The sequence below is a fragment of the Oncorhynchus kisutch genome, linkage group LG3, assembly GCF_002021735.2.
Source record: "Oncorhynchus kisutch isolate 150728-3 linkage group LG3, Okis_V2, whole genome shotgun sequence".
Lineage (NCBI taxonomy): Eukaryota > Metazoa > Chordata > Actinopteri > Salmoniformes > Salmonidae > Oncorhynchus > Oncorhynchus kisutch.
Window position 1 is genome coordinate 58642840 of NC_034176.2, and position 26378 is coordinate 58669217.

General features: G+C 40.6%; 4 protein-coding genes and 1 pseudogene across 5 annotated transcripts; 2 read left to right on the forward strand and 3 right to left on the reverse strand.

Moving 5' to 3' along the window:
- Window positions 1–449: 449 nt before the first annotated feature.
- Window positions 450–5187, reverse strand: LOC109886072 (G1/S-specific cyclin-E1). The gene is made up of 13 exons (XM_020477835.2): window positions 5002–5187; window positions 4453–4500; window positions 4169–4256; window positions 4017–4076; window positions 3651–3820; window positions 3088–3223; window positions 2491–2637; window positions 2298–2393; window positions 1888–2022; window positions 1547–1658; window positions 1269–1426; window positions 972–1098; window positions 450–880 (listed from the first exon to the last, which is right to left on the reverse strand). The coding sequence occupies exons 2-12, from the start codon at window positions 4464–4466 to the stop codon at window positions 982–984; spliced, it is 1233 nt and encodes a 410-aa protein (XP_020333424.1). The 5' UTR covers window positions 4467–4500; window positions 5002–5187; the 3' UTR covers window positions 450–880; window positions 972–981.
- A 226-nt stretch (window positions 5188–5413) lies between these two features.
- On the forward strand, window positions 5414–8438 carry LOC109886101 (uncharacterized protein F13E9.13, mitochondrial-like; annotated as a pseudogene).
- Window positions 8249–12057, reverse strand: si:ch211-260e23.9 (tumor protein p53-inducible nuclear protein 2). 2 transcript variants are annotated; one of them, XM_020477859.2, is made up of 4 exons: window positions 11398–12057; window positions 9953–10119; window positions 9613–9748; window positions 8249–9500 (listed from the first exon to the last, which is right to left on the reverse strand). In XM_020477859.2, exons 2-4 carry the CDS (start codon window positions 10077–10079, stop codon window positions 9272–9274), a joined length of 492 nt encoding a protein of 163 aa, XP_020333448.1. In that variant the 5' UTR covers window positions 10080–10119; window positions 11398–12057; the 3' UTR covers window positions 8249–9271. The 2 variants fall into 2 exon arrangements, with proteins under 2 accessions (XP_020333448.1, XP_031665416.1); XM_031809556.1 differs by having other exon boundaries at window positions 11640–12025.
- On the forward strand, window positions 12038–23108 carry LOC109886089 (protein C19orf12 homolog). Its single transcript, XM_020477843.2, has 3 exons — window positions 12038–12175; window positions 12832–13005; window positions 21164–23108. The coding sequence occupies exons 1-3, from the start codon at window positions 12064–12066 to the stop codon at window positions 21427–21429; spliced, it is 552 nt and encodes a 183-aa protein (XP_020333432.1). The 5' UTR covers window positions 12038–12063; the 3' UTR covers window positions 21430–23108.
- LOC109886121 (pleckstrin homology domain-containing family F member 2) lies at window positions 22932–25752 on the reverse strand. The gene is made up of 2 exons (XM_020477866.2): window positions 25548–25752; window positions 22932–25413 (listed from the first exon to the last, which is right to left on the reverse strand). The coding sequence occupies exons 1-2, from the start codon at window positions 25637–25639 to the stop codon at window positions 24510–24512; spliced, it is 996 nt and encodes a 331-aa protein (XP_020333455.1). The 5' UTR covers window positions 25640–25752; the 3' UTR covers window positions 22932–24509.
- Between the last annotated feature and the right edge of the window lie 626 nt (window positions 25753–26378).

Consider the following 26378-nt stretch of genomic DNA (forward strand, 5'->3'; position numbering starts at 1 on the left):
TCTGCCTGACCTCTATACCAGGCGGTGTCAGAGGAAGGACCTAAAAATTGTCAGAGACTCCAGCCACCCTAGTAATAAACGGTTCTCTGCTAACACACAAGCTGTACCAGAGTACCACATCTAGGTTCAAAAGGCTTCTTAACTTCTACCCCCCAAGCCGTAAGACCCCTGAACAGCTAAGCAAATGGCTACCCAGACTAGTTGCATTGCCCCCCCCTTTACACTGCTGCTACTGTTTATCATCCATGCAGTCACTTTAAATCTAGTACGTACATATTACCCAGACTAACTGGCGCCCCTGCACATTGACTCTGTACCGGCCTGGTAGAACCAGCCTGATCATTGAGTTCGCCAAGCTATTTCACACGCAGTAAAACAGAATAGTGAACACCGCAGTCAGGGGGTTTCAACCAGGCTACAATCCCTGGACAAGGCAAAGACCCACAACATTGTAAAACATAAAAGCTGTCTGCGACAGTGACTTTATTTAAAAAAAATAAGTAGCAGCATCTCATTTCAAAACAAATATCATACATTTTGGTAAAAACTCAAATGCAAGAGAGAAAGTTGCAGAGTTAAAATACAATCCATATTTCTGCTTCTGAAGCAGGCTGTTCCACTTGTCCATTTTGGCAGCAGAGCTACTGGTCCCCAAACCTGGCAGTATTATCTTTCTCAAAATGGCAAGCGTGAGCTACACACACATTCATCCACTGTTCCATCAATCCAAGTCCACCTTCTTTAGCAGCACTCAGAGCCGGTGACAGCTCTGGGTTTTTGGCAGGTGGTCCAGCTTGGCAACACTCCAATTAAATTGTCAATCCCTCAAAAAAAGGCAGAGACATCCAAAAATATCCATTCACCGTAGCACAATAAACACCTGCACGCATGTAGAAAAAGCATTTGAGCACATGTTGGTGTAATGCCACGGATTTCTCCCAGCCCTACAATATCTTGGTCCCCATACTAACCCAATGGAAATCAAGAGACGGTGCCCTCTGGTTTCTCGCTGCTAGGGGGCGGAGTGAGCACTCCGGACGGTATTGGGGAACTCTGGCTGCGATCTACATCCACTTGTGGGTAGGAGCATGCCTTCGCCTAAAGAAACCAACAGAACTCTCAATACAGGCTGCAACTCAGCTGTGTACCACTGAACACAAGAAACAAGTTGAGGGGGGGGGGGGATTATTCAATCTAAACAGCCTGATACAATGTCCAACCTCAATGTCAAACATTGGCATAGAAAACCATACAAACGATGCCCTCACCATCCAGTCCAGATAGGCAGCATGGGTCTGGATGTTATGCATGTCATCTGCTGGGATTCCTTTGAACGGCCTCAGGGCTGAGCTGCCAACTTCTCTGATGGACATGGCAAAGGGGACCATCCACCTCACACACGCCTCAACGTCTAACCACTTCAGAGCTGCACAGATCAAGACAAAAAGGGTCTGGTTAGGGCTAAAAACACACATGGCAAGTCCACCGAACCAATACAACTCAGTGGTTGGATTGAAGAATGAATCTTCAGAATGAAACTCCCTACCTGAGACTTTCTCCACCAGCTCCAGCGAGGAGAAATGGAACAGGGCAGAGGCAGCCAGCACTCCATAGCAGAACTCCAGAGATTTCACATCCAACACACACAGGTCCAGGAGCTATAGAGAGAAAACAAAATGAAAAGGAGATAACGAGCACAACACCGACTTGAGGCAACGAGCCAGTCTGAGGAAATGTGAAAACATTCCCTTACAACACCATCGTGTATAAGCAAAAGCGGTGTCGTCTGTGAGGACATATTTTGCCTTGTTGAGCTTCTTAGTATCTTACAACAAAATATACCTATGAATCACATGCAGTGGCGGGAAATCACAGTTGTAACCTTACCTCAGCAATCTGTACAAAAGTAGTTTGTGGGTACTGTGGGATGAGAACCTCCTCGGACTCTCTCAGGTAGGCAATCTGCATGTAGATGTTTAGCCAGGACACAGATGTCAGGGGACTCAAACGCCACTTCAGCTCCTGAGCAAAAGGGGACACAGTAAGAGCCACATGATGATTTCATTCCACAGAGAAGAGTCCCCCAGCTCAGATAGAAGAAACACGTGTACTGAGCCTCCTACTATCAAGTTAAACAGGAACTACCATTAGTGACAGAGCATCATTAGGAACACATGTGGTCATGTTTTAACAGTAAATGGCTAAACGTTGATCATGTCTCAATGAGCCTCAGACAATAAGGATGTGTGACCCATCCATACTGAGAAACAATGGGACGTAAAGCGTTTGAGGCATACCTTCATAATGATTAGCTCCATACAGAGGATATCATCCTCAGTGCAGGCACCATCAGTAACATAGGCAAATTGATGCACCTTTGGAGGGTAGATTTCCTGAAAAGGAAAGAGGTAGTGAACATGTTAAAAATCTCACTGATATACAAAATGGAGAAAATGACTTAACAGGTTTGTAGAAGACGCTTCTTCCTACCTCCATTTTGGCCGCTATAAACAGAGAAGAGATGCCGATGAGCTGTAGTGTTGACTTGAAAACATTGCTCTGTGTGGCCATAAACCTATCAAAGTAATCCTGAGCCAGGTAGAAGGTTTCTCTGTGTAGCTTGTACACCTCGCACACCTGAGAGAGAAAACAAGGTTGAGAACCTAAGGTGTAGGCAATGTCACAGAGTAGCTAAGGAAGAGAACCCCCACATAAAAGCATTGATCATGGTTCTCTATACCATAGGTCTAACACGACCCAACTTTAAAGATCAATGCTGATTCAGAAGAATTGGGTTAAAGGCGGACGACATTTCGGTTTAATGCATTCAGGTGTGCCGCCGACGAGGCTTCCCCTTAGAATATCTTAGAGCTTAGCCAATACGCATCACCTGACAGTCATATCTTCTGTCTAGCCACAGTTGACTTAGATTAGATGTATGGCCCCAGTTTTTGGTAAAACTAATACACTCACCACCTTAAGATAAACATGGATGACACTGATCAAGTAACATGAGGGTTTTGATCAAAGTAGTAGATACACTGTGGGAGACAAATTTAGGCGGTTGCTACAGAGAGAGCAACAAACCTCTATTAGCCAGTCCAGAAGAATAGCCCTCATCTTGGGTTGGAGGTGTGGGTGTTTGGTCATGATGTGGATGTCTCGAGAATACGTCTCGTCTTTCCTCAACAGGTTGTTCCATACATCGTCCCTGCTTGCCCAGCTACAAAGAGAAACACATCTATTTCAAATGTGTAGTTATCAATTAAATTTAAAAAAGGGATCAACAAAGAACCCCTCAACTTGATTCAGAGTGCAAACAGAGCTGTGAGGTTTAGTATACAGGTACACATAATGAGTGTCAAGGAGGGAGCTGTTCTTATAACAGCACACTATGTACTCTTAGAGAGACAATAGCAGTGAGAGGACTACATGGTCTGTTACATTCAAATGAAACAGGTGAACACATTGGTTATCATAATGCTTGGCCTTGGACAGTGCAAGTGCAGAGCTTAAGGTAACGAGGCCGTGCAATCTCCTAGTGAAAAAAATTATACGTTACTTATCAAACATGTCAAGTAACCACGCCTGCTCTTTAGCAGCGTCACTGCATCTGGCCCATGTTGTCCCAGGTACCAGAAGTGACTCACCATAGCACAGGAAGAGGGGAAGACCTGGTGGGGGTGACAAATATGTTTTTGAAGGTGTACCGAGCAGAAAAGCCAGTGGTATTCAAGGCAACTGGTTGAGCGACTTCATTGTCAGGCGCGGGGATCCGCCTGCACGGGCTTGTGAAAACCGACTCGGGATTCCAGCATACCTGCACAGGAGAGGGATAAGAAAAGAGAAGTCCACCGACCGATAAAAACAGCACGAAGAGGATTCCTAGCAACCGATTAAACACAATTGTGTCATTTATTGAACAGTCCTGATTAACCTGTGTAGGTCACTGACTGGTGTGTGTTGCTAGCTAAAGCCAACAAGTGAATGGTCTGCAAGGGAACGCATGTAGTTACCGGAGTTCCACACTGTTTCTTTTTGATCATCTCTGCCACTTCATCTGGGTCTTGCAAATACTGAGGATTGAATAAGGAAAATGTTCATTCTGATAAAGCATATTAAAAAGACATAGCCAGGTAACCATATCGCTACAGTAGCAATCACTTACAATGGCAACGTCTGCTTTTCTTTTCCTGGATCTCACTGTAGTTTCCTTGGGCATCTCATGATCAATAGACCTGGATTCCACATTTTTCCTGAAATGACAGTAAATATTGAATTCTAATATGCATCCAGCTGAAATGCTAAGAAACGTTAGTTATTACTCGCTAACTAGATAAGCCGCTGCTAGTTAGTTAGCAAGCCAGCTAATGTTACCTAGCGTCAACTCTTTTTCGTCACCTAGCTACATTGACTGACAAGACTAGGTCAAACTGCAAAACTGAAACTTACCCCTTTCTTAGCATTATAGCCCACGTGTATCACTCCAATATAGAGGACCTGCAAACATTAAATTTGTTCAGATTTTTTTTAGGTAATAACACCACAACCCAACCCCCCACGTAAGACTCACAAAGCCAAGTCGTCAAAAGCTCTGGGCGCGGGCAAATGGAAGTGGGACAATGTTAAAGGACGATAAACCATATGAAATACTGCAACAATTGTCACAAAAACCACGAATACATCGACAGCAGATTCCACACTATCTGCTAACAGTTTGACATAGTCGATGGAAACTAGTTCATTTATTCTAAATGAGAGAGAGAAGCTGGACAGAAAATGGCCGAGCCATCAAGTATGCCATTTTCCATTCACCCGCTCTAACAAGCTTTCTCACAACAACAAAAAAACTATCCATCCAATGTTGTCCATCGCCTATCAAATTCAGGATATTTACAATCTTATCACTTTTTTCGAATGACGTTGAGGGAGTTTGATTGAAAAGTTGCAAGACTACTAGCTAACAAGAGATGTTTCAATTATTTGCCAGCTTAACGTTACCTAAAAATATCCCCCTGCGAAGAAGTCCACACTTGGCTGAAAGGATCAGACAAAATATAGCTACGGTTACGAGCTAGCTATTTCAATTACTGTTCGATTCGTGGCCTCTTTGCTAGCTACTTGTTCTTCGCTAGTGCGGTGAGTTTTGCGCCTTGGCTTATAAACTGCTTGCTGTCTACAAATCATAAGGGGCGGTCCGAGCGGGTGATTTAAATACTTGGCGCTGTTCAGTAATCATTCGCCGTTACATTTCAATGAACATTATTATTAGTCATTAATTGTTCAGAAGTGAAGAGTGAAATCACCTGAAATCGTATGTTGTGTGAGAAATGTACATTATAATGGTGTTCCAAATATTGCATATTTATCCGGCAAAAGGGAGGCGTGGCTGGTGCGGGGGCGGTGCTTAGAATCCGGAACCACAAAGTACCGCGTGGCTAGGGAAGACGGATGTAAACAAAGACTGTGTCCTTCTCAAAAACCTGCAAATCCGGACGTTATGCTGATATTTCCTGACATTTTTGAAAATGTTTCTCTGTCAAGCCGACAGAATGGACCTTCGCTGTCCATAATCCAAGAGGTATGTCATTATTTTAAAATCAAATTAATGCCGCGCAATTTGCTAAACGAGAATGGTGATGGCGCCCTGCACTAGTGCATTAGCTACGTTTAGTGGCTTCCTCTTGTCTACACTAATGATTTGTTGGAAAATAACAGTGCAGGTTTAGTAAAATACATTTTAAGCACCATCCTATGCTTTCATATATAATTCATACATGTGTGTTTTCTTATCTCTCAGTCATAACTGTTATTTTAATATGTTTCATGAGCCACACGAAGAAAACACTGGATTGGCTGACAATCACTCATAAATCTCGAAACCTGCATAAACATATACTTTGACCAGGAACGTGATCAAGCTAGCAGCTATATGGGAACGAGTCTCATTGCAAAGCCACTGTGCCTCCACATTGCAACTGGTTTGAAACAATCACAGAAATGAAGTTTCTGAAACTCGTTGGACGTGCCAAATCTGTGGTTATTGGAATGATTCATGTTCAAGCCTTACCAGATAAAGATTATTGAGACGCATATGTAGTTTTTTACTCTCTTTTTGTTTTTAACTTGGATTTTTACGTTTTTCAGGCACACCTTTTGGAAACATGGCCTCAAATTATTGAGGAAGCACGCAACGAATCTATCACAATGCAGGAATTGTAAGTATAAGCAAAGACAGAAGAACTCCTTACTTTTTGATGTTACTAATATTGTAGCCTATGTAAACCACAATAGTCATCCTCAGGGGTGACTGGAAATTAATTGTCTGTTGATCTTTTGAACAGGATGGGCTGATCATTGAGAACATGCATGACGTTCTGTACACATTCTCAATTGGACCAGAGGCGTGTGCCTCTATGACAGCAGTGTGTGCAGCGGTGAGGGGGATCTGTCCATCTCTGTTCAGATCCTGTCTGCAGCAAACAGCTCTTGATGTTGCACTGGCTTCAGGTTGATATAGCTGGCTTTGCTTATTACTGATTAATACATGCAGGCAAGAGTGCTTCAGGCTAGCCTGGAATTTTAGTTTAGTAGAAAGATCCGTATTAAGAGGTTGGGAAAATCAAATGTTTAGCTACCTATTTCGTTGTCTATTTCCAAGGTATGGATTTTATCAGGGCAGAGGGATATGTCTTCTCACATGTTGCTGATGAAGGCCTTTTGAATGCATGTGTCGGAGACCTTTTGCGATACGGCAAGCAAATAAAGGCTGAACATGTACAGATCTTCACTGATATAAAAAAGAAGCACAGGTGAGCAATCGTTCAAAAACATTCCAGTCAGACAACCCCACTGGCTAGCCTAATGTCCTGATATGGTATTTCAGAAGGTTTTCAACATGCAAGTATTGCAGCTAATATTATCCGTACTGCAAGGAGATGAAAGGTACCATTTCTGACTTTTGTAGTAAGTGTAATTGGATGTTTTATGATTTGTGGGTTTGTGTTCCAAGCTCCCATGTCCTGACTTCAGATGTGAGCATAGTGGAGACGGCCAGAGCAACTGAGTTTTTTCCTCTCTGACGGGGTCATTATCACTGGAACAGCCACAGGGGTTCAGGCAGATCCAGTGGAACTCAGAGGTGTGTCCTGTCTCTGAATGCTTTGACACATACAGACATGTATGTACGGTATGACACATACACACATGTATGGTATGATGCACAAACATACTGACACATACAGTAATATAAAAAGACCCCCAACTCGTTATAATGAATACCAAAAAAACAAATAAGGCATAGGCTATTACTGTGTAATCACTATTTTACCACTTGGATCAAAGGGCAGCCGACACTCACATACACACATACATTATATATCTGAGGCATAATGCTAGGTGTATCATTTTAGGAATGCTCAGCGTGCACCTTAGTACAAACAGTTTTCACATCTCTAGATAGTTTACCTTCCCTTTTTAATTTTCTCTCAAACATGCCTGTAGTCTTGGTTAATAAGGGAGTGCCCTTTTTCTACATGTCATGCTTTCTCCCTAACCATAACACACACCCTAACAAAAGTATGTTCAGTCACCTCACTCAATTCCATACCACTCCCACTGCATACCAGTCTATAGCATACTTCCTACATTTGAAAGGGCAGATAGTTCCTGGCGTTAGTTTTTCATGTAGCCCAGAGGATAAGCTTCCCTAAAGCCCATGGAGCCTCTGAGCCTCGCTGCTGGCCTTATAAAGAGCAGACTCGTCTGGGGAGAGGATGGCGGCCTCACAGTCCCCCAGTCTGGATCATGCTGACCATGGTCCTGCCCTTGCCTGCCACAGCCCTTGGCTAATATAGACACCAACATCGTCTGCTATTTTTAAGCACAGCCTACAGATGGCTGACTTAGACAGAAGGCTGTAAACACAGGCAGGCTCTGGCCAGACTGCCGCACAACCCTGCTGCCTAGTTCGGAGGTGCTCCTACAGTCTCCCAGTACGATTTCATTGGGCTGGCTCTGTTGTCAGATTGGTATATGGAGCTGCCAGAGTCTGGATTGATCTCTTTCCTCATGTGTTTTTCTCATATCATCTCTGAACATACTTTTACCATTTACTTATTAGAGATGATGCATGATGCACTTGCAATGCATTCCTAAATCTAACCATTTAGGTATTTGTTTCATATAAGCTCTTGCACAGCTTTCCAATATAATGAACTCAGTAAACTTAATGTAACATCTCAAAATATTTACTCAACAACCTTTTATTTTCTATTTGCAGATGTTGCAGAGTCTGTAAGACTCCTAGTTCTTATTGGCTCAGGAGTAACCCATGACAACTTGGAACAATACCTTGATTCTATTGCAATGACAATTGGCTCTCATTTCAAGAGGGGAAGCGTTTGAGCAAATGCTGTTGATCCAGAAAGCGTTAAGAAGTTCATGGGGAAGGTGCGTTTTCTTCGAAAATGAAATCCACTAAATGGGCTACTAAAATAATTTAATGCAGACTAATGAAATACATTTGGTGGTAATAATACATGTAATTACTGAAGTCCCTCATGCTATTTAATAAAACACAAATAATACCCAAACAAAACAGACTTGTTTAACAATTTTTTACATTTAAATATACACCAAAATAGCAAAAAAAAATCTGAATATATTTACAAACAGGTCTTGTAGCAGTACAGCAAACATAAGAGCACACTGGGAATAAATGTATGAAAACAAAGTGAATCACTCAGTACAAAACATACATTAGAAACAGTGTCCATCATTATTTGCTAATCCTTCCATATATTGTATTTGTTCCGAGGTCCAATGTTTTCTATCGTAACATATCATATACAAAATAGCTTTTCATAGCTATGAAACTTAACAACTTTTCCTTCAAGCAATATACCCACAACGTATCTAAATCTAAGGCACAAAAAATAATAGCAAAAAGTATACCATATCCAATAAAATTCACATTTGCAAGTGCTATAAACCTTTTGCATTTCATACACTAAATAAAAGTTTATTAGAGCCATAAGACTTAACAGTAACAAGCCAGTTATAATACTTTTCACATGCGCACACACATCTACTCAAGGCTATTTCACTCTCAAACTGGGCTCAGCATGTTAATAACATACTCAGCAAAGGGGGGGTTTCCTTGATCAGGGTAAAGAAATTGACACCGGTAATATGTCTACGGTCTGTATGTTAAGTGGCTTCAGACAGTGACGTTACTCAGTAGAGTACCGTGTGGCTACTCAGTAGACACTCAGTAGTTGTACAGGCGCTGGCAGGGTTGTTTGAAGTGACCAAAGCGTCTGTCAGAGGGGGAGAATCGCATCTTGGCACGGTTCTGTCTCTGGAGAGCACTCCTGGTCAGCTCCTTGCACTCCATGTGAGTCCTGGCTCGCTGTATGGCAAGCAGTTGGACGTTGCATGGAAGCGGGCTGCCCCAGGCAGCTAACCTCCAGGACACGTGCTGTTTGACTGGCACAGGCCTGCAGGGGGGGAAAGGACAGAATACGTGTAAAATGTGGCGCTTCTTTCTCTAGGATAATGGTTGTGTTATCACACTGACTAAGTAGATGGATCCCCTGGATGAAAACTGACCTGGGAGAAGCATCCTCTTCATCTGAGTCTTCCTCATCACTGGTCTGGTGTCTGATCTGGTATACAGACATACTGGGATGCTCAATCAGCAGGTTCTCCAAAGGGTCTTCTTCAGGCGGGGTCAAGGAGTTGTTCTCTGGAAAAAGACCACAAATGTACTAAACCAAGACCAAAGAGGAAAAACACTAGTGAGACCTCTAATAGTGACCATTAGATCTACTATCCAAATAACTACAATGCTACCATTTACAAAAAAAAGTAACCGCAGACAACAATATCCATACCAGTTTAACAACTAACTTGTGATTTCAACTTTCAGGGAGCATAATTATCGGCTTACCATGAATGTTGATAATGACCCATCCTCCCTCCTCAAACTCAATGAGCTCCTCATAGGTTTCATTGTCATCTGTGGAAAAATCATCATCTGTGCTACCAAGGAAATGGGCAAATATCTTTCCAATCATTGTGTATATGTTTTGTCTCCCTTGGCCCTCTTATTGCAGTCTGCAAAGAAAATGAGTTAACATAGTGTTACAGTATGTCAACCCCATAAGGTAAACAATTGCATAACGGATGCAATTATTGCTAAACTGGTAAAATTGCTAAACTTATCGTGGTAAAACATTGCATCAAATACAAGAAAACAGCACAACCTGAAATGGCATGTGTAGTTTAATATCCACATTGACAGAAAATAGAACGGAAACTATTCCCGGGAAGCAGACTCTGAACAACACCTTACAATATGACCTTTAGTTTTTAACATTGGGTCCTGGGTTAATGACCCTGCCAGCACAGCAGAATGAGGAACAGCATTCCCCTTGGAAGCTATCTGCAGACTGGAGGACATGGTATCCTTTCTGACCAGCAATCTCATTTCAAGACAGAATCGGAATCTTAAGATATGTTCTGAATAAACTAATGTCGTGAATATGAAGCCAATTGGCCAAACTATGGTGAATACAGCTGGTTTGTAAAAAAAATAGTATTTATATATACATTTTAGTGTATATCATTTGATTCAAAGGGCTTACATTTCTAGTCAGATAGGCCTATTAAAAACATAATCAGGTATAAACAGTATGTGTATGTCTTTCAGGCTTGCTGTGTCATAAACTAGACAGAATACCACAACGTCCACTTTTAGACCTTGGGCTGTCCAGACAGCCACGGTCTTTGAATGCCTTGGTGTACTTGTCAACCTATATTGTCAATAAACAGCTACACCCCAGCCTGCCAGCAAGGGAAGATCCAATGGTGCCCAGACAGAATTAACTCATAAGGTGCTAAATGTATTGCATATATTGTCTGGTGTGCCATCAAAAAGTCCATAAGTCGGAAGTTTAAAGACATGTAAGACAATCCTTACATTAGACCCTATTCAAGATATATACATGTGTGATAGAAACTATTAAATCATGAAAAGAAACATAGGAGAGTAGTTTGGGTGAACTTGATATGGCATTAATTGCGTTTAGACTTCTTCAATAAATAAGTAAATAATTAAGAACTGCATTTACTATATGTAATTCACTGACGATCAAACAAATAAACGTACATACAAAATTACACATGACATGGTTACAATTACATGGTAGTCTACCAAACTAAAAAGTTGGCTTAATAGGACACTTTGGGAATGTAGAAATCAATACAAACACGCAATGGATAGATACATTAGTAGGCTAAAGAAAAGTGTCTAGACAACACATTAACAAAGGCTGCTACACGGATACAACCTCTCGCACAATGTTGAAGGCTACGATGTATTTTGTTTCTTACCTGACAAGTGTATATTTAACGGGCGGTGGCCGATGGCTAGCTCGAAACTATAACTGATCTGTAATTGTTTTGATACAGACTTGTTTATGAACACCAACTGCTTCACTTTGCTTTGGTGGGTGGTAAACAAAAATCCAAACTCGAAGGCGGAGCTTCAGTTGGTTGCGCACTTACTAACCTTTGCCATCATATTTTGGCAACTAGCTGTCAACTTAACAAAAGTGTCCTTCTTTGAAACATACCTAGATACATGGTTTCAACCGATGTCCAATCTTTCAAATAGTCTAGGCGTGTGGTCTATAATAACAAGTCAAAATACTTAAGAGTGGAAGATTTTCTTTTTTTGTACAGCTGTCTGCAGTCCGCCACAGTGGTCGTCTTCGTTTTGCATGGCCCGGTGCCCCGTATGCGCGGAGTTGGTTATTTTAGATTATTCCATTGATTCTTAAGAGGAGTCTCCACCAACCTTGAGCACTGGGCCTTGCAAAACGAACCCCACCAATTTGACGAAAATGGGGGAATTGTATCAATTACTTTTCGTGCAACTTTGTTGCAAATATTTGTCGCGTAAACGACATTTATGCCAGGTTGCCCTACTGAGACCTATTCATTTGGCTGTGTGTTGTTTTGTGCTTCTAACAAACCACAGCGAATCGTTTTAACAGGATGTGGGCTTGTCCTAAACGAATGTCCCGTCATCCACCGCGGTCCTATTTGTTTTTTACCAACGCTCATTATACACAAACAGTTACACATCATCGAAGTGCGAGATCTGACGGTAGGGATTCACCACCAATGTTTACTTTAGGCTATTTTCATGTAGGCCAACGTGAGAGTCCGTCCTGTGTGATGGGGACAACTATGTCGTTATGTAAAGGTTATTGCCGCACTTGTAACGGAGAGAGAAAGCTGATGGCCACATGATGACACATACTAACAATATTTCGTCTTAACGCCATTATAAAAGGCCTACATATCAGAAGTGAAGTAGAATTATTGTTATCTGCGGTCGTTATTATTGTGGTTATAACATAAATCCGAGGGAAGCATGTCGAATATCTTGTGTGAGAAGTTTTTGACTCATGGCAATGGTCTGCATTAAGTCATCCGTTATTTTCCCAGTTTCTGTATGCTAAATGTGATAACTAAATTGATTACAATAATATAGTTGCCTGGTTTTGTCAACATTTGGAGTGAAAAAGGCCTATACCATTCATGAACAATAGTTTATTTTACTTTCGGTATAGGCTACTCTCAGCAGTGTAATGCAGTTCATTACCAGAAGGTGGCATACTCCTAGTCTTAAGGGCATTTCACAGAAGTCAAGTCATACATCTCTTCCAGTGTAGTGGCTATTTTTACTCGTATACTAGAGACAGATGAGTTGGCTTGGTTGCATGTTGATCTTCAGTGTCCCTCTTGCCATAACACCAGGGAGAGAAGCTACAATGGCTCCACGTATGGATGATGTCATGCAACTATGCTGTGACCTGTCTGCAAATCAGCAGATTAAAGCAGCAGTGAAGAATTCTGGGAAAGGATCAGCAGTGGCAGGAGGGACTGCATTTTTAGGAGGTCTTCTAGGTGGTCCCCCAGGGATTGCTGTTGGTAAGGATCCTATCAATTAAGTAACCATAATTATAATTGTCTGCATTTCCATACTTCAACCACAAGGTGGAGACATATCCTTTCTCAAACTAATTGTATTGAGTGCAGCTATGAGATTTTCAGTGTATATGCAGTAGGCCTATAAAGTATGGCATTAGGGTAGAATAATTCTCAGCCAATGTTGTCTTATGATTGGTGAGGTAGATTTGGATAAATATGGGTGTTTATTTTTTATTTAAGGCAGCAGCCACTCTTCCTAGGGTCCAGCAAAATGTAACTCTCCTTCCAGACTCACATTAAGCATCTCCAATCCAAAATTAAATCTAGAATCGGCTTCCTATATCGCAACAAAGCATCCTGCACTCATGCTGCCAAACATACCCTCGTAAAACTGACCATCCTTCCGATCCTCGACTTCGGTGATGTCATCTATAAAATAGCCTCCAACACTCTACTCAACAAACTGGATGCAGTCTATCACAGTGCCATCCGTTTTGTCACCTAAGCCCCATACACTACCCACCATTGCAACCTGTACGCTCTCGTTGGTTGGCCCTCGCTTCATACTCGTCGCCAAACCCACTGGCTACAGGTTATCTACAAGTCTCTGCTAGGTAAAGCCCTGCCTTATCTCAGCTCACTAGTCACCATAGCAGCACCCACTCGTAGCACGCGCTCCAGCAGGTATATCTCACTGGTCACCCCCAAAGCCAATTCCTCCTTTGGTCGTCTTTCCTTCCAGTTCTCTGCTGCCCATGACTGGAACGAATTGCAAAAATCTCTGAAGCTGGAGACTCACATCTCCCTCACTAGCTTTAAGCACCAGCTGTCAGAGCAGCTTACAGATCACTGCACCTGTACATAGCCCATCTGTAAACAGCCCATCTATCTACCTACCTCATCCCCATACTGGTATTTTATTTATTTTTGCTCCTTTGCACCCCAGTATCTCTACCTGCACATTCATCTTCTGCCAATCTACCATTCCAGTGTTTAATTGCTATATTGTAATTACTTCGCCACCATGGCCTATTTATTGCCTTATCTTACCTCATTTGCACTCACTGTATATCGACTTTTTGTTTTCTTTTGTTCTACTGTATTATTGACTGTATGTTTTGTTTATTCCATGTGTAACTCTGTGTTGTTGTATGTGTCGAATTGCTACGCTTTATCTTGGCCAGGTCGCAGTTGCAAATGAGAACTTGTTCTCAACTAGCCTACCTGGTTAAATAAAGGTGAAATAAATACATAAATAAAAGGCAGTTATACATTTAAAAAACATTACAATACATTCATAACCGATTTCACAACATATTAAGTGTGTGCCCGCAGGCTTCTACTCTACTACCACATATCTATAACACAAAATGCATGTGTACATGTGTGTATAGTGCGTATATTATTGTGTGTTTGTATGTATGTGTCTATGTTTCCTTGCTGTTCCATAAGGTGTATTTTATCTGTTTTTTAAATCTAATTTTACTGCTGGCATGAGTTACTTGATGTGGAATAGAGTTCCATGTAATCATGGCACTATGTAGTACTGTGCGCCTACAATAGTCTGTTCTGTACTGCATGGGTGTCCGAGCTGTGTGCCAGTAGTTTAAACAGACAGCTCGGTGCATCATCAAATCAAATTGTGAAACCTTACAGTGAAATGCTTACTTACGAGTCCCTAGCCAACAATGCAGTTTAAAAAATATGGATAAGAAATAAAAGTAACAAGTAATTAAAGAGCAGCAGTAAAATAACAATATCGAGACTATATACAGGGGGGTACCAGTACAAGATCAATGTGCGCACAGTTGAGGCAGTATGTACATATAGGTAGAGTTATTTAGCGAGCAGTTGCCATACCAGGCAGTGATGCAACCAGTCAGGATGCTCTCGATGGTGCAGCTGTAGAACCTTTTGAGGATCTGAGGACCCGTGCCAAATCTTTTCAGTCTCCTGAGGGGGAATGGGTTTTGTCGTGCCCTCTTCACGACTGTCTTGGTGTGCTTGGACCATGTTAGTTTGTTGGTGATGTGGACACCAAGGAACTTGAAGCTCTCAACCTGCTTCACTGCAGCCCCGTCGATGAGAATTGGAGCGTGCTCGGTCCTCTTTTTCCTGTAGTCCACAATCATGTCAATACCTCTCACAAATACAAGTAGTGATGAAGCCAATCTCTCCTCCACTTTGAGCCAGGAGAGATTGACTATGTTAGCTCTCTGTGTTTGTGCAGCTATGAGATTTTCATGGTATATGCAGTCTGCTTATAAAGTATAGCATTCGGGTAGAAATGTTCTGTGCATCCAAGGGGCAGCCGTGCTACCCTGTTCTGAGCCAATTAAAATGTTCCATCTTTTTAAAAAGTCCCTCTTTGTGGCAGCTGACGGCATGACTGAACAGTAGTCCAGGTGCGACAACTTGGGCCTGTAGGACCTGCCGTGTTGATAGTGGTGTTAAGAATGCAGAGCAGCGCTTTATTATAGACAGACTTCTCCCCATCCTGGCCACTGTAGTATCAATATGTTTTGACCATGACCGTTTACAATCCAGGGTTATTCCAAGTAGTTTAGTCTCCGCAACTTGCTGAATTTCCACGTTATTCATTACAAGATTTAGTGTAGGTTTAGGGTTTAGTGTAGCTGACGTGTAGCTGACGTGTATAGTGTTGAGTCATCCGCATTCATAGACACACTGGCTTTACTCAATGCCCTGGGGAATTCCTGATTCTACCGGGCTTTTGTTGGAGAGGCTTCCATTGAAGAACACCCTCTGTTAGACATGTAACTCTTTTTATTTTATAGTTTTATTTTTTAGAGGGAGGATCAGCTTAATATTGCGGAAAGAATGTTGCTTCCAATGTAATTGTCTGCATCATTTCCAATCCCCCATATTTTTGGGATAAATATATATATATATATCCATACACGCATGCATACATATACACATATATACATACACATACCTATATAGACATACATACTTTTTTAAAGAATATACCTTTATTATTATTCCCCGCAAACCGTACCGCCGATCCCCCAATTGGAGTAAACTAATAAACACTTCTGCTTCTACCTTCAATCCATACATCTTATACACATTCTACAGACACAGTCTACTTTACAATAGTTCTCTCTTTGTTCTTAGTCCTTCCTCTATTTCTGATGTCCATCCAGTTTGATTTCTATTTGTAACTATGCTATTTCACAAAAGCTCCGAACCTATATACATTTTACAGACCCTGTATGTTCTACATGTTTTACCTTGCTATTAGTCCCACCCTTCAGCTCCATTCAACCCCTCCCATCTTTCTCTCAACATCATCCATTTCGGATTTCTATTTGCCATATATTTTTCAACTGTGCTGTGATGCTTCACAAAATAATTGAACCTTCCTATTCTCATAGATTCTACAGATTGTAAATTTAAAATATATTTTTTTGCTAAAATAATTATTATATTATTGATTGATTGACTATGGCTTTTTAAATCACCCAGTATTGCTATCTGTAGCGTTAGTTCTAGGCAAATGTTGCAATTCTTCAGTCATTCCTGGACCTGTGACCAAAAACGAGCTACATATGGACAATACCAAAATAAATGATCTAATGACTCTGCCTCCTCACAGCAGAATATGCAGAGCTGGGAAGATTGTATCCCCCATATATATAACATTCTATTAGTTGCAAGAATTTTGTATAGTAATTTATATTGAAACATTTGAAGTTTTGAATCCGACGTTGTTTTGCGTATCAATTCATAGACCATGTGCCATGGAATGGGTACATCGAAAATCTCTTCCCAACTATTTTGCAATTTATATGGCACCACTGTCAGTTTTTTTGGTCCTTAAATTAAATTGGTATATGTTTTTATATATCACACTTTTCTTTAACCATTTATGTTCTTTAATACATGGCCGACATACAAGTTCCTTACTTTTTCCGCCTTCTACTTGCCTCTTCCATTTTTGTGGTAATGCTGCAATTAATTGGTTGTAATTTTGGGTAGAGCAGACATTTCCATATGTCTTTGTTAGCTGCATGTGTGACATAATTCCACCTGTCCTATTTATGATATCATTCACTAAAATTATACCTTTTTTAAACATTTCTTCGATGAATACATTTTTTTTTAATCAGTTAGTATATTTGAATTTAACCACAATATTTGTTATACTATTTGTTCCGTCCTTTCAGGTGGATTAAACTGAAATTGCAACCAACTTTCTAAGGCTTGTTTAAAAAATAAAGATATTTTCAAACAACCGAAAGTGAGCAGGTGTAATCTGAATAAAGGGAAAAGACCCTTACTGAATATAGGATGAGACATTCCTACCAATTGACTAGAGAACCAGTTTGGATTTAAGTACAACTTTTGTATGACTGATGCCTTCAGTGAGAGGTCTAATGCTTTAATATTTAATCATTTCTGCTCACCAAATTCATATTTGTTATATAAATAGGCCCTTTTAATTTTATCTGGCTTGCCGTTCCAATTAAAATTGAATATTTTTTGTTCATATAATTTAAAAAGCAGGTCACTAGGTGTAGGCAAAACCATAATCAAATTGGTCAACTGTGATATAACTAAGGAGTTAATCAGGGTGATTTTTCCTCAAATAGACAGGTATTTTCCTTTCCATGGTAGCAAGATCTTATCTCTTTTTGCTAACTTTCTATAAACATTTATTGGATTGAGATCATTTCAGGTAACTCTTTATCCACAATATAGCAGGGGGTGTAAAGCCACAACACATACGTTTTTCCAGCAACAGACTATGATCAATAATGTCAAAAGCCACACTGAAGTCTAACAAAACAGCCCCAACAAACGTTTTATCGTCATTTTCTCTCAGCCATTCATCAGTCATTTGTGTAAGTTCTGTGCTTGTTGAATGGCCTTCTATTGTCAATTTGTTTACTGTAAAATGGCAGTGTATCTGGTCAAACACCATTTTTTCCAAAAGTTTACTAAGGCTTGGTAACAGGGTGATTGGTCAGCTATTTGAGCCAGTTAAGGAGATTTGACTATTCTTAGGTAGGGGAATAACTTTAGATTCCCTCCAGGCCTGAGGGCACATACTTTCTAGTTGGCTAAAATTGAAGATATGGCAAATAGGAGTGGCAATATCGTCCGCTATTATCCTCAGTAATTTTCCATCCAAGTTGTCAGACCCCGGTGGCTTGTCATTTTTGATAGACAGCAATACATTTTCCACCACTTCCACACTTACTTTATGGAATTCTAAAATACAATACTTGTGTTTCACAATTTGGTCAGATATACTTGGATGTGTAGTAGAGGTCGACCGATTATGATTTTTCAACGCCGATACCGATTATTGGAGGACCAAAAAACCCTGATACCGATTAATCGGACAATTTATTTTTTATTTGTAATAATGACAATTACAACAATACTGAATGAACACTTATTTTAACTTAATATAATACATAAATAAAATCAATTTAGCCTCAAATAAAATGAAACATGTTCAATTTGAATTAAATAATGCAAAAACAAAGTGTTGGAGAAGAAAGTAAAAGTGCAATATGTGCCATGTACAAAAAGCTAACGTTTAAGTTCCTTGCTCAGAACATGAGAACATATGAAAGCTGTTGGTTCCTTTTAACAGGAGTCTCCAATATTCCCAGGTAAGAAGTTTTAGGTTGTAGTTATTATAGGACATATCGGACAATTTCTCTCTATACAATTTGTATTTCATATACCTTTGACAATTGGATGTTCTCATAGGCACTTTAGTATTGCCAGTGTAACAGTATAACATCCGTCCCTCTCCTTGCCCCTACCTGGGCTCGAACCAGGAACACATCGACAACAGCCACCCTTGAAGTAGCGTTACCCATCGCTCCACAAAAGCCGCGGCCCTTGGAGAGCAAGGGGAACAACCACTCCATGTCTTAGAGTGAGTGACGTTTGAGACGCTATTAGCGTGCAGCCCGCTAACTAGCTAGCCGTTTCACACCGGTTACACCAGCCTAATCTCGGGAGTTGATAGGCTTGAAGTCAGAAACAGCTCAATGCTTGAAGCACAGCGACGAGCTGCTGGCAAAATGCACGAAAGTGCTGTTTGAATGAATGCTTACGAGCCTGCTGGTGCCTACCATCGCTCAGTCAGACTGCTCTATCAAATCATAGACTTAATTATAACATAATAACACACAGAAATATGAGCCTTAGGTCATTAATATGGTCGAATCCGGAAACTATAATCTCAAAAACAAGACGTTTATTCTTTCAGTGAAATACGGAACCGTTCCGTATTTTATCTAACGGGTGGCATCCATAAGTCTAAATATTCCTGTTACATTGCACAACCTTCAATGTTATGTCATAATTACGTAAAATTCTATCAAATTAGGCGGCCCAAACTGTTGCATATATACTGACTCTATGTGCAATGAACGCAAGCGAAGTGGCACAATTGCACCGGGTTAATATTGCCTGCTAACCTGGATTTCTTTTAGCAAAATATGCAGGTTTAAAAATATATACTTCTTTGTATTGATTTTAAGAAAGGCATTGATGTTTATGGTTAGGTTCACATTGGAGCAACGACAGTCCTTTTTTGCGAATATGCACCTCGTCGATTATATGGAACGCAGGACACGCTAGATAACTACACATGGTTGATGACATTACTAGTTTAACTAGTGATTATGATTGATTGTTTTTTATAAGATAAGTGTAATGCTAGCTAGCAACTTACCTTGGCTTCTTACTGCATTCGCGTAACAGGCAGTCTCCTTGTGAGGCAGGCCGTAAGGTTGCAAGATTGAATCCCCGAGCTGACAAGGTAAAAATCTGTTCGTTCTGCCCCTGAACAAGGCAGTTAACCCACCATTCCTAGGCAGCCATTGAAAATAAGAATGTCTTCTTAACTGACTTGCCTAGATAAATAATGGTGTAAAAAAAATACCGATTTCCGATTGTTATGAAAATTAATTGGCCATTCCTATTAATCGTCAACCTCTAATGTGTAGTGTCAGCATTTGTTGCTGGCATGTCATACCTAAGTTTGCTAATCTTGCCAAAGAAAAAATCATTAAAGCAGTTGGCATTATCAGATGGTTTTATGATGGACGAGCCATCTGATTCAATGAATGATGGAGCGGGGTTTGCCTTTTTGTCCGAAATTTCATTTAAGGTTCTCCAAAGCTTTTTACTATTATGTTTTGTAATTTATCTTTGTTTTATAGTGTAGTTTCTTCTTCTTCTTTTCTATTGAGTTTAGTCACATGATTTCTCAATTTGCAGTACATTTGCCAATTGGTTGTATAGCCAGACATATTTGCCATCTTTTTGGCCTCATCCCTCTCAACTATAACATTTTTTCAATTCCTCAACATTTTTACAGTAATTTTCCTAATGGGTGAATGCTTATTAGTAACTGGGATAAGCAATTACATAAATGTGTCAAGTGCAGCGTCTGGTTGTTTGTCATTACACACCACGTACCAACAAATATTCTTCACATCAACAACATAGGAATCACTACAAAACATATTGTATGACCTCTTACACACTATATTAGGCCCAGCCTTTGGAACTTTGGTTTTCTGAGATATGCCTGCTATATTGTGATCACTACATCTGATGGATTTGGATACTGCTTTCAAGCTAATTTCTGCAGCATTAGTAAAGATTTAATAAATACATGTTGATGATTTCATTTCTGTACTGTTTGTAGCTAGGTTGACTTACAACCTTAAGCAGGTTGCAGGCACTTGTTACAATTTGAAGCTTTCTCTTGAGTGGGCAGCCTAATGAAAGACAGTCAATATTTAAATCACCCAGAAAGTATACCTCTCTATAGATATCACATACATAATCAAGCATTTCACACATGTTATCCAGATACTGACTGTTAGCACTTGGTGGTCTGTAGCAGCTTCCCACCAGAATGGGCTTTATGTGAGGCAGATGAACCTGTAGCCATATTACTTCAACAGTATTTCACATGAGATCCTCTCTAAGCTTTACAGGAATGTGGTTCTGAATATAAACAGCCACACCTCCACCATTGGTATTTCTGTCTTCTCTGTAGATCTTAAAACCATGAGTGTTTAACCATCTGTGGGCTGCAGCTCTTCTCCCCTCTTGAACTTCTGACACAGATCTCGTTTGTGTGGCTCTTTAGGTGGTGCAGTAGGTGGCCTGTTGGGATGGTGGATGACCAGTGGACAGTTCAGACCTCTCCCTCAGATCATCATGGAGCTGCCTCCCCACCAGCAGCAGAGGCTCTATGCTGATATCATGGCCGTTTTGGGCTCACTGGACTGGACAGACCTGGCCCAGCTGACCGCTCTGGTCATAGGGAATTCTACTCTCCAGCAGCAGGTCACTGCTGCCCTACTCAGTTATATCACAAAGGAACTGAGAGCAGAGGTGAGATATGGGGACTGATCTACACAGACGGAATATCTGGAGGAACTTAGAACACACATTTGCTGCCTTTTGAAAGAAACAACTTTTTGTACTCAAATTCAACTCCAGCTTATTTTTGGAGACTGAAATAACCTTCACTGGAAGAGGCCTTATGGAGTTAATACATCGAGGCTCATGTCAGACCTGTCATGTCACCCAATATCTGATCATATCCTTTGTTAAAGCACTTAATGGACAATTCCACCACTTTTTCACGTGATTTTCATTATCTCCAGAACAATACCAGTGTCTACATATGTGAAAATGGCACATTTCTATGTTTTGCAGAAACAAATATGAAGTTAAAAGTTCTACCCAATGACATCATCCAAAGTTAGAACATATTTAAAAACAGTGATTTTCAAACACTTTGAGACTCGCAGTGACGTGAGGAGCAAGAAAATACCCTCTGGCTAGAAACTTTTTTTGAAAATCACGGTTTTGTTACTTTTACTCCTAGCCTGTTATGTCACAGAGAAGCATTTTTTTTAATGAATTTATCTTTTTCACCACAGATCATAAAAACACGCTGTTTTTACATACTGCATGTAGACACTGGTATGGCGCTGGAGATGATGAATGTGAGGTGGAAAAGTGGTGGAATTGCCCTTTAATGTACACATTTGTTTGGTTTTAGTTGAGAGCGTTTTACCTCTGAATGTAGCGGTATGATTGAAACTTCTCTTGTAAGAACAGTCCAGCGGTTAATCAATATGGTGCACTTTATTTGTACTGTAGGGCATCATTTGTTGCCAATATTCTGCACTGAAATGTACACGTTGAATATTGTTGTGCATTTATAATTGACATTTATTTGCAACAAAGACAATGACAAAATAACCCTGATCACTCCTCTTGTAAGTGTGCCTGGGATCTCAAGCGACTCATGCGTTGTGAACATGGTAAGAGATGAGTACTTCTGAGAAACCGGCCTTAATACTTCTGGGGCATAATGGTGATAAGTCCCACCCAGTCCTATAATTAACTAATTGGGAAAATCTTGGACACTTTTTGTAATGCTCTGTACTGAAGTGTTTATATGAAAATCATGATAAATTAAGTAAAGGTCAAAGGTGACTTGTATGATCACCACAAGCTTTTAGTATGACATAATTAAGCCAGAAAACATGTTGTTTCAGTGAATCAACTGACAGTTTCGTAAAGGGAAATTCAACCACTTAACACGTTATTTGTAAGAAAAGGAAGACAATGCTACGCAATGTAATCTCTCCTGGACAGATGCATGCATGTAACAGAATGGTATCTGATCTGATGCAATTACGCAGTATTTTTGTTCTGGCTTTCTGAAATGGAACGCAATGTGACATAGTTCCTCTTTTTCAATGTTTCAAATGTAGACTTTTGAATAATACTAGAATCTTAAGGTATCAAAGCACTTTTTGAAGTATGTGCAAAGGTTGTTTGTTGTGATGCCTCTGTGCATTTTCTTTTTTTTTTTCTAGACGTTTCCTTGTTCCTTCTTTGCAAGCAAATGTAGTCATGGAGGTTGTCATAACATCATACAGAGAAAGATAGATTATTAATCTCCAGGAGAAATTTCATAAGAAGTTATGTCATTCGTTTCTGAGAGATGGTTGTTAGTCTTGTAGGAGTGGCTTACTAATAAACAGTTTAATCACAGCTTTTTCAAATTCCAATGGTTTGAAGTCTCACGATATCATATTACATCACCACTTTATTGGTAGTCTGGGATGTGAGAGCAGTCTTATATCTTCGTTGAAAAACCTTTTAGACAGTAGACAATTTAAACTGATTTTGTTTGAAGTGTTATTTTGTGTTTTATTTGTATTTCACCTTTATTTAACCAAGTAGGCCAGTTGAGAACAAGTTCTCATTTACAACTGCGACCTGGCCAAGATAAAGCAAAGCAGTGCGACAAAAAAACAACACAGAGTTACACATGGAGTAAACAAGCAAAACAGTCAGTAACACAATAGAAAAATATATATAGAGTGTGTGCAAATGGCGTAATGAGGTAAGGCAATAAATAGGCCATAGTAGCAGAGTAATTACAATTTAGCAAATTAACACTGGAGTGATAGATGTGCAGATGATGATGATGTACAAGTAGAAACACTGGTGTGCAAAAAAAAAGTAAATAAAAACAATATGAGGTAGGTAGTTGGATGGGCTATTTACAGATGGGCTGTGTAAACTGCTCAGATAGGTGATGCTTAAAGTGAGTGAGGGAGATATGTCTCCAATTTCAACGCAATTTTTTTTCCTACGGGTGGGTGTTGTTATGGTGACCAGTAAACTAAGGCGGAGCTTTACCAAGCAAAGACTTCTAGATAAAGTGTTCATGATAGACATGTTGCATTTGAATGTTCTTTCCAAAATGTCATTGGCAGTTGGCCTGAGTATTGCCAATGACAACACTAGAGTTAGGAAAATCAAGTGACGGAAGAACTTTCTCTAAAGGCTTATCTACTGCACCTGTTGCCCCAGGACTGTTTCATGTGTCTGCTGGACTTTTGTAACACTAAGCACTTAATAGTTTGATTACAGCTGTTTGGAGGTCAACAAAGCAGTCTTACCAGGTGTTCGGGACAAGGATGACAAAAGGTTGCTATCAAAATATGTTTTATTTTATCGGTAAATGGTTGATGTGAATGTGATAAACGAGTATAGGTATTGTCATTTAGAGTTATAATTGCAGGTACACATAATATGGGCACGTTATCTTAGTCAACATGCCTTTTTTTTAAAGAAGATAAGTATAGGATGAATATAAAAGTATTCAGTGCAAAATATTTCATGTAAACAAAGATGCTGCGCGTGTGTATAATGGACAGTCAACAATGCATAATACAGGTTAACATTTATCAAACGGATGACACATAAGCGCCCCCCCCCCCCCCCCCAATACACTCAAAGGTATATTAACAGGAATATATTGATCCAGTAGTGTTCATATTTGCACAATATTTCTGATTAAATGTGACCTTGTAACGTCTTGATTTGACACTTCTTCACCACATACTCATTAAGTAAATACTTTTCAGTGTCCTCTCACATTGTCCAAAAGTCAATCCAATTCAAGTCAAGTGGCTTGACAAGCCAGTGAGATTGGGACTTTGATGGTGCGGTTTTAAATAGTTATACGGGGACCAAGAGTTGATCTGAGACTCAACCCACTTGTGTGGTGCGTGGTCATCTACCCGCTCATCTGCCTCATTGTCGATAGTCGCCTCGTACTCAGGCATGACCAGTTCGTATTCATCAGAGCAGTTCCTCCCATCACTGTTCCCCCGTGAACGCACCTCGTCCTGGGTCAGCAACCCATGGTCCTGGAGACTGAGGTGACACAGTCGACATACCCTCACAGGCTTAGTAGAGATGTGGCAGATTACGGCCCGGTTCTTGGAGCAGGCGTTGCAGACGACGAAGCCGCAGCGACGACAGTGGTGGCGACGTTTGTTGACCCGAAATGTTTTAGAGCAGCGCATGCAAATGGCGGACGCCCGGTCAGGGATCCAGGTGGTGGCGAAGGTGCATCCGGGCTGGCAGCCGGCATGCTGCAGCTGCTTGAACTTGCAGTCTTCGATGTGCTTCATCCAGGCATGCTTCTCCTCAGCAGAGGCAGCTGACACGTAAAATGACTTCCGTGGGGTGCGGATCAGCCACTGGTTCTCCATGCTGACCCCATCCTCCAGGTCCTCTAGCTGGATATCCTCCAGGGCGATTATCTGCTGGTTCTTGTGCCAGTGTCCATGAAGGATGATGCTACCGTAGACCAAAATGTCATTAAACAAGTAAAATACTTTGGGCTGTGGGCGGCGTCGACACAGCTTCATCAGCCGCCCCTCGCCTATCAAGACCCGGCCAGGTCTGAACAGGGACTTCCCAGAGGGGCCAAAGGAGTTCTCCACTGCCTGGATCCGCTCTCTGTTCTCTTGCGTGAAAGCCAGCTGGTCCACCATGATGAGCTGGATTACAACACTACAGGAAATTCACAAAATGTAAATACAATGTAAATAACAAAAAAATGACATTAAGTTTACACATGAGACAAAATGGTAGGCCTATGTCACTAATGATCTAATAAATGTATAGTGAAAAATAGTAAATTGTACCTTTTACTCTCTGTTTTGTGATTAATATCTTGTTTACGCTGCAGCAGTCTGTGTCTCAGTAGTAAATCGCTTAGTTCCCGTTTGACCACCATACAGTAGGTTTAGTCAGTGTCAAGTAGTAGTTTCTGTAATGAAGAGTGAGTTGCCACAAGAGGTCCTTTATATGTGAAACTCACATTTCCTGTTGAGTCGCACAGCATGGGGAGTTCCAAAACAACTTGACGGGGAGCGAGAGAGAGAGAGCAATTAGAAAGAAGGAAAACAGGCAAGACCAGATTCCAAAACATGACGGGATGTGACTCGGGGCATAGAGATCCTGTTAAATTACAGTAAATACAAGTATTGTAAATGCAAATTCTATGACTAGGACTATGAATATAGGAAAACCCCTGTTGGACAGCATTAGAGCTAGCATCCTTAATTGAAACAATAATAAAGCTGTCATCCCGCCAGTGTTTTGGTAAAAAGCTGAGGGATGGGTCTTGGAGAAATGTAAACACTCTCACATTCATAGAGAGAGCTATGGATGCAAGGACTGATCATCCATGATATCAACATGTTTTTTAACCATGTTTTGAGGCTATACAGTGTTTGTTTACATGTACAATGTTTACAAACACTGGAGTAAAAAACAACAGTTAACCTAAGCTCATGTGGCATTTATAATTATTCAAAAATCAATGGATATGAGTGTACAAAACATTAAGAATGGTTCTTTCCATGACAGACTGACCAGGTAGATCCAGGTGAAAGCTAGGATCCTTTATTGATGTCACTTGTTCAATCAGTCTAGGTCCAAAAGTATTAACAGCTTCTACCCCCAAGTCATAA